Source organism: Pecten maximus, chromosome 1 (assembly GCF_902652985.1).
Source record: "Pecten maximus chromosome 1, xPecMax1.1, whole genome shotgun sequence".
In the NCBI taxonomy this organism is placed as follows: Eukaryota; Metazoa; Mollusca; class Bivalvia; order Pectinida; family Pectinidae; genus Pecten; species Pecten maximus.
In genome coordinates, this window is record NC_047015.1 from 12,233,135 (window position 1) to 12,252,899 (window position 19,765).

At 36.4% G+C, this 19,765-nt stretch overlaps 1 protein-coding gene across 1 annotated transcript; it reads left to right on the forward strand.

Annotated features, from left to right (window-relative positions):
• Window positions 1–75: 75 nt before the first annotated feature.
• Window positions 76–15,158, forward strand: LOC117325190 (protein canopy 4-like). The gene is made up of 7 exons (XM_033881200.1): window positions 76–249; window positions 2,954–3,074; window positions 5,484–5,624; window positions 5,993–6,077; window positions 7,163–7,280; window positions 8,684–8,773; window positions 14,420–15,158. The coding sequence occupies exons 1-7, from the start codon at window positions 132–134 to the stop codon at window positions 14,470–14,472; spliced, it is 726 nt and encodes a 241-aa protein (XP_033737091.1). The 5' UTR covers window positions 76–131; the 3' UTR covers window positions 14,473–15,158.
• Window positions 15,159–19,765: the final 4,607 nt, after the last annotated feature.

Genomic DNA, 19,765 nt, shown 5'->3' on the forward strand with positions numbered 1-19,765 from the left:
TTTATTTTTACAAAATATTATTTTAGTTTTACGAGGACATCATGTCTTCTGGGTTCAAAAAGGTCAAGGGTCAGAGTGAACTTCCTAGATACACATCCTGCTCCTGCCTGCCATGTGGATTAGCTGTCAAGATGAACTACGTTCGCGTATTCACACTAACGTGCCTATGTCTGGTATCATTAAACACAATCTCTATGGCAGATGACGACGATGATGAAGATCCCGTGAGAAAGGCAACTTTATGTGAAGGTATTCTCTTGAATTTATATAATTAATTGTAAATGCCCATTCTATACATCTGTGTTTCCGTGGTGGTTGAACATGATCTGACTACACTGTGTCTGTGTCCTATCTAGTCAACAAGTGATTGTGATATTGCAGGTAACACTTTTTTTGCAGAATAGGTTGTTAAATTAGTCTCATTATATAGGAGCTTCTACCAAAACTGTTCTTTACCTTCTACATAGAACTGATAAGGAAATGAGACAATAGCAGGAAGATTAATTTTCAACTGTCAACCACCATGCAGGTATATATTAATTTGTATTGGGAAAATTAGTTTGCAGCTTCTCTTTAATGGGAGTTTACAGGTGGGCTCCATCCGAGCCTAATAGTTAACTATGAGATTATGATTTAATAATCTATTTTTGTCTTGCTTAAAGTATAAGTACTCAAAAGCGACTTCATGCTCTTTTGAGGGGCTTATCATATTATTGGGGACACAGAAAAATAACAAGTTGCAAATACAAATGTAAATAACTACAGCCTAAAGAAAATGAAGATTTTACCATGGGAAGCCATTGTTAGATTGTTTCCCGAAGCATTGATTTGATCCCTGAATTTAACTTTGATTCACTCTATAGGTCCTAATTTATTTGCCAAGGGTTCTAAATGTGGTTCCTAATATAATAAGCTTGCCTATTGAAGAGAGGGGGAGCTTATGTTGTAACCCAAGCACCGGTTTCTAACTATTAAGTTTTTGGTGAGAGTATTGAAAGGTATCAGTAAAAAATACTTTATAATTGTACTAGGGTTTTGATTTTTGATTGTGGGGGTTAACTGTTACTATCAAGAGTCGGCTTGAATATTTTTTGGGGAAAAAGACTCCTTTATAATTGTACAAGGGTTCTCATATTTGGTTTCAGGGTTTGCTGTAGAGGTTAACTTTTCCTATCAGGAGTCAAATACGTTTCATAATAATGATAATTTCCATGCTTTTTTGCCATGCAAAACCTAATTTAAACTATGTCTATTTTAGCATACAAGTTGTATGTACTAGCAAATATATAAGTTAATATAGTTTCTAGTATGTGAACTCACTTTGTGTTCTAGTGTGAGGTGTAGTGGTCACTAGGTCCTTTATTTGTCATGTGTCCTAACTGTGGTTCCTGATTCTAGTGTGAGGTCTATATAGTGATCATTAGATCCTTTATTTGTCAGAGGTCCTGATTCTAGTGTGAGGTATATATAGTGATCACTAGGCCCTTTATTTGTCAGGGGTCCTGATTCTAGTGCGAGGTGTAGTGATCACTAGGCCCTTTATTTGTCAGGGGTCCTGATTCTAGTGTGAGGTATGATCATTAGACCCTTTATTTGTCAGGGGCCCTGATTCTAGTGTGAGGTGTAGTGATCATTAGACCCTTTATTTGTCAGGGGTCCTGATTCTAGTGTGAGGTATAGTGATCATTAGACCCTTTATTTGTCAGGTGTCCTGATTCTCGTGTGAGGTGTAGTGATCACTAGGCCCTTTATTTGTCAGGGGTCCTGATTCTAGTGTGAGGTATGATCATTCTTCCCTTTATTTGTCAGGGGTCCTGATTCTAGTGTGAGGTATGATCATTCTGCCCTTTACTTGTCAGGGGTCCTGATTCTAGTGTGAGGTGTAGTGATCACTAGGCCCTTTATTTGTCAGGGGTCCTGATTCTAGTGTGAGGTATAGTGATCATTAGGCCCTTTATTTGTCAGGGGTCCTGATTCTAGTGTGAGGAATAGTGATCACTAGGCCCTTTATTTGTCAGGGGTCCTGATTCTAGTGTGAGGTATATATAGTGATCACTAGGTCCTTTATTTGTCAGGGGTCCTGATTCTAGTGTGAGGTATAGTGATCACTAGGCCCTTTATTTGTCAGGGGTCCTGATTCTAGTGTGAGGTGTAGTGATCACTAGGTCCTTTATTTGTCAGGGGTCCTGATTCTAGTGTGAGGTATAGTGATTACTAGGCCCTTTATTTGTCAGGGGTCCTGATTCTAGTGTGAGGTGTAGTGATCACTAGGTCCTTTAATTGTCAGGGGTCCTGATTCTAGTGTGAGGTGTAGTGATCACTAGGTCCTTTATTTGTCAGGGGTCCTGGTTCTAGTATGAGGTGTAGTGATCACTAGGCCCTTTATTTGTCAGGGGTCCTGATTCTAGTGTGAGGTATAGTGATAACTAGGTCCTTTATTTGTCAGGGGTCCTGATTCTCGTGTGAGGTGTAGTGATCACTAGGTCCTTTATTTGTCAGGGGTCCTGATTCTAGTGTGAGATATAGTGATCACTAGGTCCTTTATTTGTCAGGGGTCCTGATTCTAGTATGAGGTGTAGTGATCACTAGGCCCTTTATTTGTCAGGGGTCCTGATTCTAGTGTGAGGTGTAGTGATCACTAGGCCCTTTATTTGTCAGGGGTCCTGATTCTAGTGTGAGGTGTAGTGATCACTAGACCCTTTATTTGTCAGGGGTCCTGATTCTAGTGTGAGGTATAGTGATCATTAGACCCTTTATTTGTCAGGGGTCCTGATTCTCGTGTGAGGTGTAGTGATCACTAGCTATAGGTCCTTTATTTGTCAGGGGTCCTAACTGTGGTTCCTGATATAATTTTGACTTGGTGTCAGTGACACTCGGAACATTTAAGAGAGGTAAACTGTTTTAAAATATAAATGAACCATTAACAGTTCACATGCTATTTATTTTTCAACAGTGTGTAAATTTTTAGCTACTGAGCTAAAAGATAGATTGAAAGAGACAGGAAAATCAAAAGCGGTGTTAGAAACTGGCCATGGCTTCGACAAAAAGAAGAAGAGGGTGGAATACCAGAAATCGTAAGTTTCTGTAATGATGTCACATATCGTGACTTTTTCCTGTTCAGTGTTTCAGTCATTGTTAATATGTTCCTGTCGTTCATTTGCCCACCACTCTCAGATGGTTCTTAATTATACACATTCCATTTTGAGTCTGATTGAGGGAAAAATGGCTGACAGATAGCTATCTTGAATTTTGATGATAGAAGAATGTTATCGCTATTTCTTTAGAAGTACTGGAAGGAAATTTTTGAAATTGGATGTGTAGGTTCACCTCAGTTCCTAGTTTTGCCTTTTTTAATTTGTAATTTTTAGACTGAACTAGAAAACAAGATCGATGACAGGCAACCATTTTGGATTTGATAGTTAAAGTTTGTTATCGCTGTTTCTAATTTTGATACTGAATTAAGCAGGTTACATCGGTCTCTTATTATGCCTATTTGATTTTGAGACTGTTCAGAGGATAGAAATGGCCGAGGTAATGTAAGCTTCCTTGTCGTTTATCAGGACGAGGTAATGCAAGCTTCCCTGTTGTTTATCAGGACGAGGTAATGTAAGCTTCCTTGTTGTTTATCAGGACGAGGTAATGTAAGCTTCCTTGTTGTTTATCAGGATGAGGTAATGTAAGCTTCCTTGTTGTTTATCAGGACGAGATAATGTAAGTTTCCTTGTTGTTTATCAGGACGAGGTAATGTAAGCTTCCCTGTTGTTTATCAGGACGAGGTAGTGTAAGTATCTTTGTTGTTTATGAGGACGAGGTAATGTAAGCTCCCTTGTTGTTTATCAGGACGAGGTAATGTAAGTTTTTGTGTTGTTTATGAGGATGAGGTAAATGTTTCAAGCTCCCTTGTTGTTTATGAGGACGAGGTAATGTAAGTTTCCCTGTTGTTTATCAGGACGGGGTAATGTAAGTATCTGTGTTGTTTATGAGGATGAGGTAAATGTTTCAAGCTCCCTTGTTGTTTATGAGGACGAGGTAATGTAAGTTTCCCTGTTGTTTATCAGGACGGGGTAATGTAAACTTCTGTGTTGTTTATCAGGACAAGGTAATGTAAGTATCCTTGTTGTTTATCAGGACGAGGTAATGTAAGTATCCTTGTTGTTTATCAGGACGAGGTAATGTAAGTTTCCCTGTTATTTATCAGGACGGGGTAATGTAAGTATCTGTGTTGTTTATGAGGATGAGGTAAATGTTTCAAGCTCCCTTGTTGTTTATGAGGACGAGGTAATGTAAGTTTCCCTGTTGTTTATCAGGACGGGGTAATGTAAACTTCTGTGTTGTTTATCAGGACAAGGTAATGTAAGTATCCTTGTTGTTTATCAGGACGAGGTAATGTAAGTATCCTTGTTGTTTATCAGGACGAGGTAATGTAAGTTTCCCTGTTATTTATCAGGACGGGGTAATGTAAGTTTCCTTGTTGTTTATCAGGACGAGGTAATGTAAGCTTCCCTGTTGTTTATCAGGACGAGGTAGTGTAAGTTTCCTTGTTGTTTATGAGGATGAGGTAATGTAAGTTTCCTTGTTGTTTATCAGGACGAGATGATGTAAGCTTCCCTGTGTAAGCTTCCCTGTTGTTTATCAGGACGAGGTAGTGTAAGTTTCCTTGTTGTTTATCAGGACGAGATAATGTAAGTTTCCTTGTTGTTTATCAGGACGAGGTAATGTAAGCTTCCCTGTTGTTTATCAGGACGAGGTAGTGTAAGTTTCCTTGTTGTTTATCAGGACGAGGTAATGTAAGCTTCCCTGTTGTTTATCAGGACGAGATAATGTAAGTATCTGTGTTGTTTATGAGGACGAGGTAATGTAAGCTCCCTTGTTGTTTATCAGGACGAGGTAATGTAAGTATCTGTGTCGTTTATGAGGACGAGGTAATGTAAGTTTCCCTGTTGTTTATCAGGATGAGGTAATGTAAGCTTCCTTGTTGTTTATCAGGACGAGGTAATGTAAGCTTCCCTGTTGTTTATCAGGAGGAGGTAATGTAAGCTTCTGTGTTGTTTATCGGGACGAGGTAGTGTAAGTATCCTTGTTGTTTATCAGGACGAGATAATGTAAGTTTCCTTGTTGTTTATCAGGACGAGATAATGTAAGGTTCCCTGTGTAAGCTTCCCTGGTAGTATAGAAATTATTCTTCCTGTTGAAAAAGAGACCTTGTAAGATTTCCTGTGATAGATTACTGGAGACCTTGTTTTCCAATGGAAACTTTGAGGACAATTGTAATCTGCCTTTTTGACGCATATACTCTGTATAAAATGTATAGAAACTCATGTAATTACCAATTTAGGGCGCTGCCTCCTGGACATATTAAAAGATATTTATTTCATATGATTTTAAAAGCAAAGTCTAGTTCACATTAACACCATACAATATTCATTTTGTTTTCCATTTGAGAACATACACTAAAGTCAGTCTTACTGACCTTGTTATTGCAGAGAGCTGAGACTAATTGAGGCCCTACATGAGCCCCATATATGTCAACAGATCCTGAAGTACAAAGTCCACAAGGAAAAGAAGGGATCACTGAGATTTGACAAAAGAGAAAGTGAAACCATGCAGACACTTCATGGTTTAGTGTATGTGATGAAACATCTGTTTGACGTACATGTAGAATTATGGGAGAATTAAGGGTAGAACATGCTGTGTATTCTGATCTGTGATTCCTTAATACAAGCATTACAGTGCTAGATGTGACAGAACCATCAAGCTTTCTCCTGATGAATTATGATAACATAGTTTCAAGATAAAAACAGCCAATGTATTAAAATCTTTACATTTCTCAATAACAAAAGTGATGTTACTTGCCCAAGATGCTGTAATAAAACCTAAATAAAAGGGCTAAACATTTGGTCAAATGAATGACTTTCAAGGTTACACATGTCAGAGCTGTTGTCAGCTATCTGGATGTCTGTTTATGTTGATTAGAGATTATTTTCTTCCTTAGGAACAAGGGAGTGAAGGTAGATCTGGGCATCCCTGAGGAGATGTGGGACACACCCTCGGCTGAAGTTACTGACATGCAGAGGAAGGTCAGTACACTACATCTATGGGAAGTCATCAACTGTGTACAGATCTGGGTTATCATCATCTATTACTGTTTTGATATGTTAAACTTGTTCTCTTAGCCAATGGATGGATTTCATCTAAATGACAGACAAAATACTACGTAACTAACAGGAATATGAGGTTGTTACAGGGATAGGCTCCTGTGTATGTAATCAAACTATGTCCTCGCTCTACCAACTCATTGATTATATCTGGTTGTCCAGAAACTTCATACACTCACAACCATCATATCTTGTATGAGTTGGCATTTCAACCACCTTGGGTCAAAAATGAGGTCACTGTTACTACAGATAGATTTTTGGCATCCTCACTCTGCCAACTTCAGTATGATCCAATTGTCCAATGATGTCACTGTTACTATTAATTGATTTTTGAAGCTCTTATTTAACTGACTTCAGTAATTGTCCAATTGTCTTGAAACTTTGTTTACTTACTCAAAACTATCATCTCTTCTACGAAATTGCATTTAAACCACCTGGGGTCAAATTGAGGTCACTGCTACTATAAATAGATTTCCGATATATCCTTGCTCTACCAACTCCATTAATTATCAGATATATACATGTATGGTTTTGTTACTTCAAACTCTTACAACTATTATCTCATTATATTTAGTTGTGTTTTTCTGAGTGACATTGTGATTTGACCATTGTTATCATCTTTTGTTGTAAGTCAATGTTGAATAGCAAGGGCATTCGAATCGCTTGAGATGCCTTGTAAAATGGAAATTTTACAAAGATTCCAGAAAAGATAAATAACTTTTTTCTTTAAATTAATAAATGACATGGCCAATAGCATTGAATTAAATATATTCAGACAATGAAACAAATCAGCCTTGTTCTGTATAGTAATACTTAATCTCTAAATTATCTGCTAACTTTATCAACAGAATTTTTCATTGGGAGTTGTGACAGTAGCCTTTTGGAAGACAACCTCTGATTGGTGAAACAAACAAACCTTTTTTTTGGAAGATAATCTTTGATTGGTGGTTAGGTAATAGTAATCTTTTGGCAGACGACCTCTGATTGGCTCGTATCATTGTTTACAGTGTTTCCAGATGGTTGAGGACCATGAGGAGGACATTGAAGACTGGTACTTCCACAAGCAGGAGCAGGATATCATGGACTTTCTGTGTGCAGATCTTGTGCTCCAAAGGGACAGCAAAGGTACATACCCTCATCATAACTCTAAATGAATGTAAAATGGCTTGGTTATTGAAGGTGAATATTTGTACCAACAGACAGAAGATTGTTGTGTTTTCTCCTCTTTACATGAACTATATAATGTTCTTTCGCCTGGATGGTATATTGAGGTATTGAATCCCTTTCCAGTTGTATCTCATGTGTGACGAATGTAAAGTACATATGTAGTTGCACCATTCTAGTACAGTGGACCCTCGATAATCGAACACCTTCGTTCCCAGCCCAAACCGTCCGGATTACAAGTTTTCCGGACTGCCGAATTTCGTCTACCATGTCAAAAAAATTGTCGTGTCCCGGAGGTTCACAACCGAGTAGAAATTACAAACGTTAAACACCTGAAATAAAAGAAACTTTTTTTTTTACCGTAAGTTAAAACCCTGAGATGTACAATATACGTTTTTGACGTAAATTAGAAGACCCGGTTTTTACAACTTACTAGAGACGTATATACCCTGATATACAAGTCTCTGAACTTACCAACAGTTCGTGCTTTTGCGTTGTTTTTTTTTACATTAGTTTAAAACCTGAAATAAAAGACACGTTCTTACCGTGATCAGTCCATGATTTTAAGATTCTTACGTAAGTTAAAAACCTGAAATAAAAGACCCCGTAAAGAAAAGCAATGTACCGTTATAAAAACAGAGCTACATTGTAACACAGGTAAACACCCGGGGCTATGACCTGGCAGCGGTCACTATGACTATGCACAGTGTCAAGCGATAGTCTGTACAGCAGTTGACACGGGTGACTTGCCCTGACTTTTTTCTCTCCACGTGGTGAAAAAGTCGTCCTGATTATTGCGGGAAATTTACTAATGAAAAGTATGTTCTGTTCCCAAAATAGGGTTCCGGAATCAGAATCCGAATTTCCGGACTGGTGAGTACAAAAAACGTTACGGAAATCCGTTCCCGTGCATTTCCGTCCGGACTGTGAGTTTTCCGGACTATCATTGTCCGGATTATCGCGGGTCCACTGTACATGTATTCATCAGTTCCATTTTAATTCATTGACGGTGGGTGTTGCACGGCATAGTTTCTTCGTTGGTAAATCCCTTCTCTATGCAGTCCTAGCACCAATCCAACCTCCACGGCTACATAGAGTATTAAAGTAGAGTAACACAATAAACACTTTTCCTAATAACATGCTAATTAATCTGCTTGCTGTCAAACTTAGCATCATATCTTTCAATGTAGTTAATAACTTGTTTCCTATAAGTAACATGTACAAAACCTGAAACCATTGAAAAAGGCAAACTTTGCCACAAGATTACATCCCATAGCTTGGTACCTACTGCATCCAGGGAGGTAAAAATATTCACATCAAGATTACATAGAATGGTACAATTGTTCATGCCTTGTTTTTTTCAGAGTGCTTGTATGAATCTGCTGATCCACAACTAGAGGAATCTTCAGACTCAGATGACAAAGATGAAAAGCCAAGAACAAAGATTGATAAAAGTAACTAACTTAATCATAAGTTGATGTATATGGCAGTGTTATATATGCTGAGTTAAAAAAGGAACAATATGTATGCCAACATTATCTTCCATTTGGAAAACTGTAAGCCCAATGGTCATAACTATTGACTACTGCAAGTTTGTGCCACAAATAAGCCCCTCTCTTCTTTGCAGAACGTCAATTTTGATATAGTGAACTAAACATTGGTTCAAAAAAGCCCTCCCGAAAACTTAAATACATGTTGTACTTAACTTCTACACTAGGAAAGGGGGCTTATCTGAGGATAAATACGGTGCTCTGACGAACCATAATGTCCAGAACCATATTTTACCAGTAAACAGATGAGGTCAAGAGCTATCAGGAAATATCTTAAATAATAAATAATTACTTTTGTGGGAAAATAATTTACATAAGAATATTTAAATAATTACTCTTGAATACTGTAGAGAGTCTAAAGATATATATATATATTTATCTAAAGACACATTAATGAAGTCATCAGTTACAATAATACCTTTCATATCACCTGAAGAGCTTGCTCTGAAAGTAAGTGAAAGCACTTATGATTTTTGGGTTTGTGTTTTTATTTAATTCTATCTAAAGATATATATATCTATAACATCACACTATTCAGTCATAAGCATGCTGGGTGAAAGGTTATTGAACAAGATTGTTTTGTAGGAACAAAATGTCAAATGATTTTAATAACTTTTTCTAAAAACCTAGATGTCAAAGGGCCATGTTGAAGTCAAGGAATATCATCATTTTAAGAGAATGCTTTTACCTGTACATGTTGTTTTTTTCTACTATTGTTACTGGCTGTGGAGTGTACCTATGCCTGCCATGCCCCAAATCTCTTAGTTTAGAAATCCACCTGTTACTTATGATGTCATCAACATGTTGTTTGATATGTGTTCAACATACATCACACTAATGTTTAATGGTCAATCCATATACGTGTTCAACATACATCAGACTCGTGTTTAATGGTCAATCCATATACGTGTTCAACATACACCACACTAATGTTTAATGGTCAATCCATATACGTGTTCAACATACATCACACTAATGTTTAATGGTCAATCCATATACGTGTTCAACACACATCAGACTCGTGTTTAATGGTCAATCCATATACGTGTTCAACACACATCAGACTCGTGTTTAATGGTCAATCCATATACGTGTTCAACATACATCAGACTCGTGTTTAATGGTCAATCCATATACGTGTTCAACATACATCAGACTCGTGTTTAATGGTCAATCCATATACGTGTTCAACATACATCAGACTCGTGTTTAATGGTCAATCCATATACGTGTTCAACATACACCACACTAGTGTTTAATGGTCAATCCATATACGTGTTCAACATACATCAGACTAATGTTTAATGGTCAATCCATATACGTGTTCAACATCAGACTCGTGTTTAATGGTCAATCCATATACATGTTCAACATACACCACACTAGTGTTTAATGGTCAATCCATATACGTGTTCAACATCAGACTCGTGTTTAATGGTCAATCCATATACGTGTTCAACATACATCAGACTAATGTTTAACGGTCAATCCATATACATGTTCAACATACATCAGACTTATGTTTAATGGTCAATCCATATACGTGTTCAACATCAGACTCGTGTTTAATGGTCAATCCATATACATGTTCAACATACACCACACTAGTGTTTAATGGTCAATCCATATACGTGTTCAACATCAGACTCGTGTTTAATGGTCAATCCATATACGTGTTCAACATACACCACACTAGTGTTTAATGGTCAATCCATATACGTGTTCAACATACACCACACTAGTGTTTAATGGTCAATCCATATACGTGTTCGACATACACCACACTAATGTTTAACGGTCAATCCATATACGTGTTCAACATACACCACACTAGTGTTTAATGGTCAATCCATATACGTGTTCAACATACACCACACTAATGTTTAATGGTCAATCCATATACGTGTTCAACATACATCAGACTCGTGTTTAATGGTCAATCCATATACGTGTTCAACATACACCACACTAATGTTTAATGGTCAATCCATATACGTGTTCAACATACACCACATAGTGTTTAATGGTCAATCCATATACGTGTTCAACATACATCAGACTAATGTTTAATGGTCAATCCATATATGTGTTCAACATACACCACACTAATGTTTAATGGTCAATCCATATACGTGTTCAACATACACCACACTAATGTTTAATGGTCAATCCATATACGTGTTCAACATACACCACACTAGTGTTTAATGGTCAATCCATATACGTGTTCAACATACATCACACTAATGTTTAATGGTCAATCCATATACGTGTTCAACATACACCACACTAATGTTTAATGGTCAATCCATATACGTGTTCAACATACACCACATAGTGTTTAATGGTCAATCCATATACGTGTTCAACATACATCACACTAATGTTTAATGGTCAATCCATATACGTGTTCAACATACACCACATAGTGTTTAATGGTCAATCCATATACGTGTTCAACATACATCACACTAATGTTTAATGGTCAATCCATATACGTGTTCAACATACACCACACTAATGTTTAATGGTCAATCCATATACGTGTTCAACATACACCACATAGTGTTTAATGGTCAATCCATATACGTGTTCAACATACACCACACTAATGTTTAATGGTTAATCCATATACGTGTTCAACATACACCACATAGTGTTTAATGGTCAATCCATATACGTGTTCAACATACATCACACTAATGTTTAATGGTCAATCCATATACGTGTTCAACATACATCACACTAGTGTTTAATGGTCAATCCATATACGTGTTCAACATACATCAGACTCGTGTTTAATGGTCAATCCATATACGTGTTCAACATACACCACACTAATGTTTAATGGTCAATCCATATACGTGTTCAACATACACCACACTAGTGTTTAATGGTCAATCCATATACGTGTTCAACATACATCACACTAATGTTTAATGGTCAATCCATATACGTGTTCAACATACACCACACTAATGTTTAATGGTCAATCCATATACGTGTTCAACATACACCACACTAGTGTTTAATGGTCAATCCATATACGTGTTCAACATCAGACTCGTGTTTAATGGTCAATCCATATACGTGTTCAACATACATCAGACTAATGTTTAACGGTCAATCCATATACATGTTCAACATACATCAGACTTATGTTTAATGGTCAATCCATATACGTGTTCAACATCAGACTCGTGTTTAATGGTCAATCCATATACATGTTCAACATACACCACACTAGTGTTTAATGGTCAATCCATATACGTGTTCAACATCAGACTCGTGTTTAATGGTCAATCCATATACGTGTTCAACATACACCACACTAGTGTTTAATGGTCAATCCATATACGTGTTCAACATACACCACACTAGTGTTTAATGGTCAATCCATATACGTGTTCGGCATACACCACACTAATGTTTAACGGTCAATCCATATACGTGTTCAACATACACCACACTAGTGTTTAATGGTCAATCCATATACGTGTTCAACATACACCACACTAATGTTTAATGGTCAATCCATATACGTGTTCAACATACATCAGACTCGTGTTTAATGGTCAATCCATATACGTGTTCAACATACACCACACTAATGTTTAATGGTCAATCCATATACGTGTTCAACATACACCACATAGTGTTTAATGGTCAATCCATATACGTGTTCAACATACATCAGACTAATGTTTAATGGTCAATCCATATATGTGTTCAACATACACCACACTAATGTTTAATGGTCAATCCATATACGTGTTCAACATACACCACACTAATGTTTAATGGTCAATCCATATACGTGTTCAACATACACCACACTAGTGTTTAATGGTCAATCCATATACGTGTTCAACATACATCACACTAATGTTTAATGGTCAATCCATATATGTGTTCAACATACACCACACTAATGTTTAATGGTCAATCCATATACGTGTTCAACATACACCACATAGTGTTTAATGGTCAATCCATATACGTGTTCAACATACATCACACTAATGTTTAATGGTCAATCCATATACGTGTTCAACATACACCACATAGTGTTTAATGGTCAATCCATATACATGTTCAACATACATCACACTAATGTTTAATGGTCAATCCATATACGTGTTCAACATACACCACACTAATGTTTAATGGTCAATCCATATACGTGTTCAACATACACCACATAGTGTTTAATGGTCAATCCATATACGTGTTCAACATACACCACACTAGTGTTTAATGGTCAATCCATATACGTGTTCAACATACACCACACTAATGTTTAATGGTTAATCCATATACGTGTTCAACATACACCACACTAGTGTTTAATGGTCAATCCATATACGTGTTCAACATACATCACACTAATGTTTAATGGTCAATCCATATACGTGTTCAACATACACCACACTAGTGTTTAATGGTCAATCCATATACGTGTTCAACATACATCAGACTCGTATTTAATGGTCAATCCATATACGTGTTCAACATACACCACACTAATGTTTAATGGTCAATCCATATACGTGTTCAACATACATCAGACTCGTATTTAATGGTCAATCCATATACGTGTTCAACATACACCACACTAATGTTTAATGGTCAATCCATATACGTGTTCAACATACACCACATAGTGTTTAATGGTCAATCCATATACGTGTTCAACATACACCACACTAATGTTTAATGGTCAATCCATATACATGTTCAACATACACCACACTAGTGTTTAATGGTCAATCCATATACGTGTTCAACATCAGACTGGTGTTTAATGGTCAATCCATATACGTGTTCAACATACATCAGACTCGTGTTTAATGGTCAATCCATATACATGTTCAACACACATCAGACTAATGTTTAATGGTCAATCCATATACGTGTTCAACATACATCAGACTCGTGTTTAATGGTCAATCCATATACGTGTTCAACATCAGACTGGTGTTTAATGGTCAATCCATATACGTGTTCAACATACATCAGACTCGTGTTTAATGGTCAATCCATATACGTGTTCAACATCAGACTGGTGTTTAATGGTCAATCCATATACGTGTTCAACATACATCAGACTCGTGTTTAATGGTCAATCCATATACGTGTTCAACATACATCAGACTGGTGTGTAATGGTCAATCCATATACGTGTTCAACATACATCACACTAATGTTTAATGGTCAATCCATATACGTGTTCAACATCAGACTGGTGTTTAATGGTCAATCCATATACGTGTTCAACATACATCAGACTCGTGTTTAATGGTCAATCCATATACGTGTTCAACATACATCACACTAATGTTTAATGGTCAATCCATATACGTGTTCAACATCAGACTGGTGTTTAATGGTCAATCCATATATGTGTTCAACATACATCAGACTCGTGTTTAATGGTCAATCCATATACGTGTTCAACATACACCACACTAGTGTTTAATGGTCAATCCATATACGTGTTCAACATACACCACACTAGTGTTTAATGGTCAATCCAATATTTTTTTCCAGAGAAATCCAAAGGTGAGACAGGAGATAAAAAAGATGGTCGAGATGAGCTTTAATAACTACAAATGTTGTGGTAGAAACGTCCAGGACATGCTGTGTGTTTAAATATCAGACAGATGTGTACAAATCTCCGGAAAACAAGTGCTGAACTCTCAAACAGATGTATACAATTATTAAAAAATGTGTGTTAAATGTCAGACAGATGTGTACCAATCATCAGAAAATGTGTGTTAAAATGTCAGACAGATATGTACAAGTGTCAGACAGATATGTACAAGTGTCAGACAGATATGTACAAGTGTCAGACAGGTGTGTACAAATTTCAGACAGGTGTGTACAAATGTCAGACAGGTGTGTACAAATGTCAGACAGGTGTGTACAAGTGTCAGACAGATGTGTACAAATGTCAGACAGCTGTGTACAAATGTCAGACAGATACGTACAAATGTCAGACAGATACGTACAAATGTCAGACAGGTGTGTACAAATGTCAGACAGGTGTGAACAAATGTCAGACAGGTGTGTACAAATGTCAGACAGGTGTGTACAAATCTCAGACAGGTGTGTACAAATGTCAGACAGGTGTGTACAAATCTCAGACAGGTGTGTACAAATGTCAGACAGGTGTGTACAAATCTCAGACAGGTGTGTACAAATGTCAGACAGGTGTGTACAAATGTCAGACAGGTGTGTACAAGTGTCAGACAGATGTGTACAAATGTCAGACAGATATGTACAAATTTCAGACAGATGTGTACAAATGTCAGACAGGTGTTCAAATGTCAGACAGATGTGTACAAATGTCAGACATATGTACAAATGTCAGACAGATGTGTACAAATGTCAGACAGATGTGTACAAATGTCAGACAGCTGTGTACAAATGTCAGACAGATATGTACAAATGTCAGACAGATACGTACAAATGTCAGACAGGTGTGAACAAATGTCAGACAGGTGTGTACAAATGTCAGACAGGTGTGTACAAATCTCAGACAGGTGTGTACAAATGTCAGACAGGTGTGTACAAATCTCAGACAGGTGTGTACAAATGTCAGACAGGTTTGTACAAATCATCAGAAAAAGTGTGTTAAAATCTCAGACAGAGGTGAAGCAGATGTGTTCATATTTCTAGTAAACTACTCTGAGATGTGTTCAGATTGAGAAGTGTTTCCTGTTGGACTTGTGCTCTGTACTGCTCACGCGTATGTCTCCAAGTTTAATGAAAAATATAAAACATGATATGCAATTTGTGTCAGGGAAAGATTGAAACTCGTCAAAATGCAGAGTTCAGTGCAAAAGTTGAGTTAAAATATAAAGACAATTTAATGAAGTACAAAATTGATGCCTGAGGATTTTATGCAAATAAGCAGATTATGCAAATAATTGGTATGCAAATAAGTGGATTCCTCTGTATTGTCATAATGAATAATCCTTTCCTGGCCTAGAATCATTTAATTTTTTCAAGTAACTGATTCAAAATTATCTCGGTCACCTTTTAATAGGCTCCACATTGACATGGAGATTTTCAATTTCTTCTCAACTTTTAACAAGTTAAGCACACCTGATATGTTTACCTGGTTATAACCTGTCATGACTTGACAGTCATCCATTGATCATCTGTGATTATATCATGTTTTTAGCAATTTGATTTTAACCAATATTTGTAAAATGTTTTCATTGCTTTGACAAAATGCTTTTATGTGAATTAATTTTGGAAATCTGAGATGCCCACATATGCATGTCCCCAAACTGGTTTGTAGTTCAAATTACAAGTATGTATGCTGGGGAATGGTTCATACCTTGAATGTTCCTTGGACCAATAGCAAGCTGGTGTCGGATGTACGTCTGTTGAAAATGTGTATAAATCTTCTTTATTTCACGCACATTGTCCTGCATCCATTTCCTTTTATATATAATTATATTTGGAATTTTGCTTGAACGTTATTACTTACATAATTGTAATGTATCCTGGAATTGGTTAATTGTTTTGATGCCACGGCCGACCTTTAAATGCCAAAGGATAGAATGAGCGTAATAGATGGTATATGTACTAGGTACTGTGATGGTGGTTATCTATACAGATGTACATGTCCTATATAATATGTTCTGATGTTTTCTTTATCTATACAGATGTACATGTCCTATATAATATGTTCTGATGTTTGTATGGTGTAGTATATACTGTAAAAGTGGAAATGTTCGTGGCGTGGAAACTATCGCTTATTTCGCGATCATTAAATCTCCGCGAAAATATCCACACATGAATATAATAACACGAGAAAATATTGGCACCACCAAATAAACTAAATACACTAATATCCAAGACGTATGTTCCTGGTGTATTTTCAATGTAAAAAACTGAATCAATGCTAAAATATTTGATATATATTAATGTTGTTTTTTTTTCTGTCACACAGATGTAATACAATGATCACACTTACTACCAATTAACCTACACTATTTACTGGACCGATCTTCGCAAGCTTTCAATGGAGTTTGCCGAAAAAAAAATCTTACTTTACGTACATGCCCAATGACATCGCAACGCGAAAATATATTTTCATCATGACTGACAGCAAGAAAATATCCACACCACGAACAGTTTGGAGGCTGACTAAGCGAAAATTTCAACACGCGAAAATAACCACTTTTACAGTAATATAACTTTAATAATTTCCATAGAATAACATCAAATATTGGTACATCTCCAACAGGGACCAGACTATGCTGCCACACCACGATCCAGTATCAGTTAATGAACTGTGAGATGTTGTTTATTATTGACATCATATTACGTTACTTACACCATCACGATATATGCAACCACTTAATTTTGTATTTAGATGAAAGCTTTTGTATCTAAATTGGATGAAGCAAATCAGGTCACCATGATGAACCTTGCGGTCAGATACAGTGTGTAGCGGGACTGGACTGGGTCGATCATCGGTGACCAGGTAGCTCAATTGGTAGAGCATCCTGCTAGTGTTCAGAGGTTCCGGGTTAGAACCCCGGTCTGGCCGCTACATTTTCTCCTCTCCTGTTACACTGTGTTTAAGTTGATGTTGATGCATCATGTAAAGTGAATTTCATCAGAATATGACCAAGCTAAACCAAGAATTTAAGTAGATATATAATTTGTCTGCTCTAGGTTGTTATTTGTTGTGAATTTTTCATCTGGTTTCATCAGTCAACCATCAATAAGGATCTGTCTCGTTTCTGTATTACTGGCCTAACACCATGCTCATTGTTACCATTGTATGCATGTTACTTAAACCTTATCTATATCTATTGCCATCTAAGTAATTAAAAGTATTTTTCCATTTTTTTAAATGCGATTTCAACTTGTTCTTTTTTCCTGTATACCAACTGATGTGTATGTATTTTGTAATAAACCCAGAAATCTGATGCATAATGTCTGACTCTGAATCTGTACGACTCGTGATCAGTGGCCATATTTCAGGACAGAAAAATAGAATGTCTTGCCATTTCTACTAAAATCACAATATATGGGTGGAATTATTACCAGGCATGGGCATGTTGCTGATTAATACACATCAGTTGCTACTGTTTCTTCTTTAGAATCGAAATATATATACTGGTATAAATCTATATATATATGTCATGCACTTTTTTGATTCCTTGATATGTCTGTCCATGCCAAAAAGAAATGGATAATTGTATCAAGTGAAAACAGTAACTGTAATGCAAGATTAATATTCTCATGAAAATGCCACTGGGAATGTACAATTTCATGTCATAGTAAAGTCCAATCTAATTAAAATTAGACTTGTAATTTCCGCTTCTCAACGATACACTACAATACAAGATGCAGTGTATCGTAGAGGAACGGAAATTACAAGTCTAATTTTAATTAGATTGTAGTAAAGTCTACAAAGTTTGAAAATTGTTTGAAAACTGAGGATCTACAGAGACAAACATATGTTAGGGCAGCAATGACTTTTCCAAAATTGGTCTAATCAAAATGTCAGTCTGGGAAACACAACCACATAGATTACAAAGCTGTCTGAGTTTTAAAGTGATCAATTGAAAAAATGTAGGGGATGATCTCCAGGCAAAAATAAAAAATAAAGGGCAGTAAGTTTTGCAAAAAATAGTTGGATCAAAATTCCTTTCAGGGGAACTCAACTACATATTAAAATTATAATGCACACCAAGTTTCAAAAATATCAGACTAAAGTAGGAAGAGATTTATGGATAAACTAAAGTTTGCACTGGACAACTACATACCATAACACTCCCAATCAAACTTGCTAGGTGCATAAAAAGATTGTTTTTTTACTTCCATTTCCTGAGAAAAAAATTACACTAATATGAAAAAAAACCCAAAACAACTTAACAAGTCTACAAAATGTCCAAGACATAAATGCCTCCGCTGCCATGTGAAATAATTTGTGTTCTGTTAAAGTTGCAACCATTTTGGAATGAAGTAGTTGAATGATGACACTGAATTGGTTGATGATTTTCTATATACATGTATAGCAAGTGACACTGACCTTGACCTTTGAACCCTGAAACACAACAGTGTCTGAAGTATACTCTTATTCAAACCTTTGCATAAAGTTTGATTAAAATCCATGAAATAATGATGTTGTTAAGTGTTTAAATTGAATCAGTTGATGATTTTCTTTATATAGCAAGTGTGACCTTGATCTTGGAACCATGAAACACAACATTCAAAGTATACTCATATTTGACCTTTCTGTAAAGTTTGATGAAAATCTGTGAAAGAATGAAGTTGCTAAGTGTTTACATTAAATCAAGACATGACATGACACTACACATTGGCAACAGAATATGCCCTCACTTTATGGTGGGGGCATAACTACTCCTGAAAAAGCTAATTAGAATACTGACAGGTCATTGTGGGCCACATTCCGTGGCCACACACACACACACACGCACACACACACACACAATTATCAAGCAGCCATCTTGCTGAAGTACAGTTTGACATTTAACATTTGGACTTTGAAAGCAAGTGAAATATACATTATACATTGTACTATTATTGGACTCTCGTTTCCTTCTACCTCCATATACTGGTATACTACTCATTTGTAAAGTTGGATTTGTGTCCATGACCTCAGGACCCGAATGGCTTTGAACTTTGCTTTGATCAGTTGTTTAATAACAGCCAACTTTTCTTGTCTGACAAAATGTTCGCCAGTGAAAAGCTAAAAAAATTGACCTTGACCTTTAATCTTTGGACCCAGTAACATTGACATTTAACCTGGACATTTATCAGTAATTTCATAAGATGCTACAGTATATATTTGACCTTGAGTTTTGGTAAGTTGATTTATTGTTTAATTCTGTCCAACTCTGC

Excerpts from the sequence above, each read along its gene's own strand:
- LOC117325190 (XM_033881200.1), top strand. The coding sequence starts at position 132 with ATGAACTACGTTCGCGTATTCACACTAACGTGCCTATGTCTGGTATCA. Across the intron at positions 3,075-5,483 it reads AGGGTGGAATACCAGAAATC|AGAGCTGAGACTAATTGAGG; the intron begins GTAAGTTTCTGT and ends TTGTTATTGCAG. Across the intron at positions 7,281-8,683 it reads GCTCCAAAGGGACAGCAAAG|AGTGCTTGTATGAATCTGCT; the intron begins GTACATACCCTC and ends TGTTTTTTTCAG.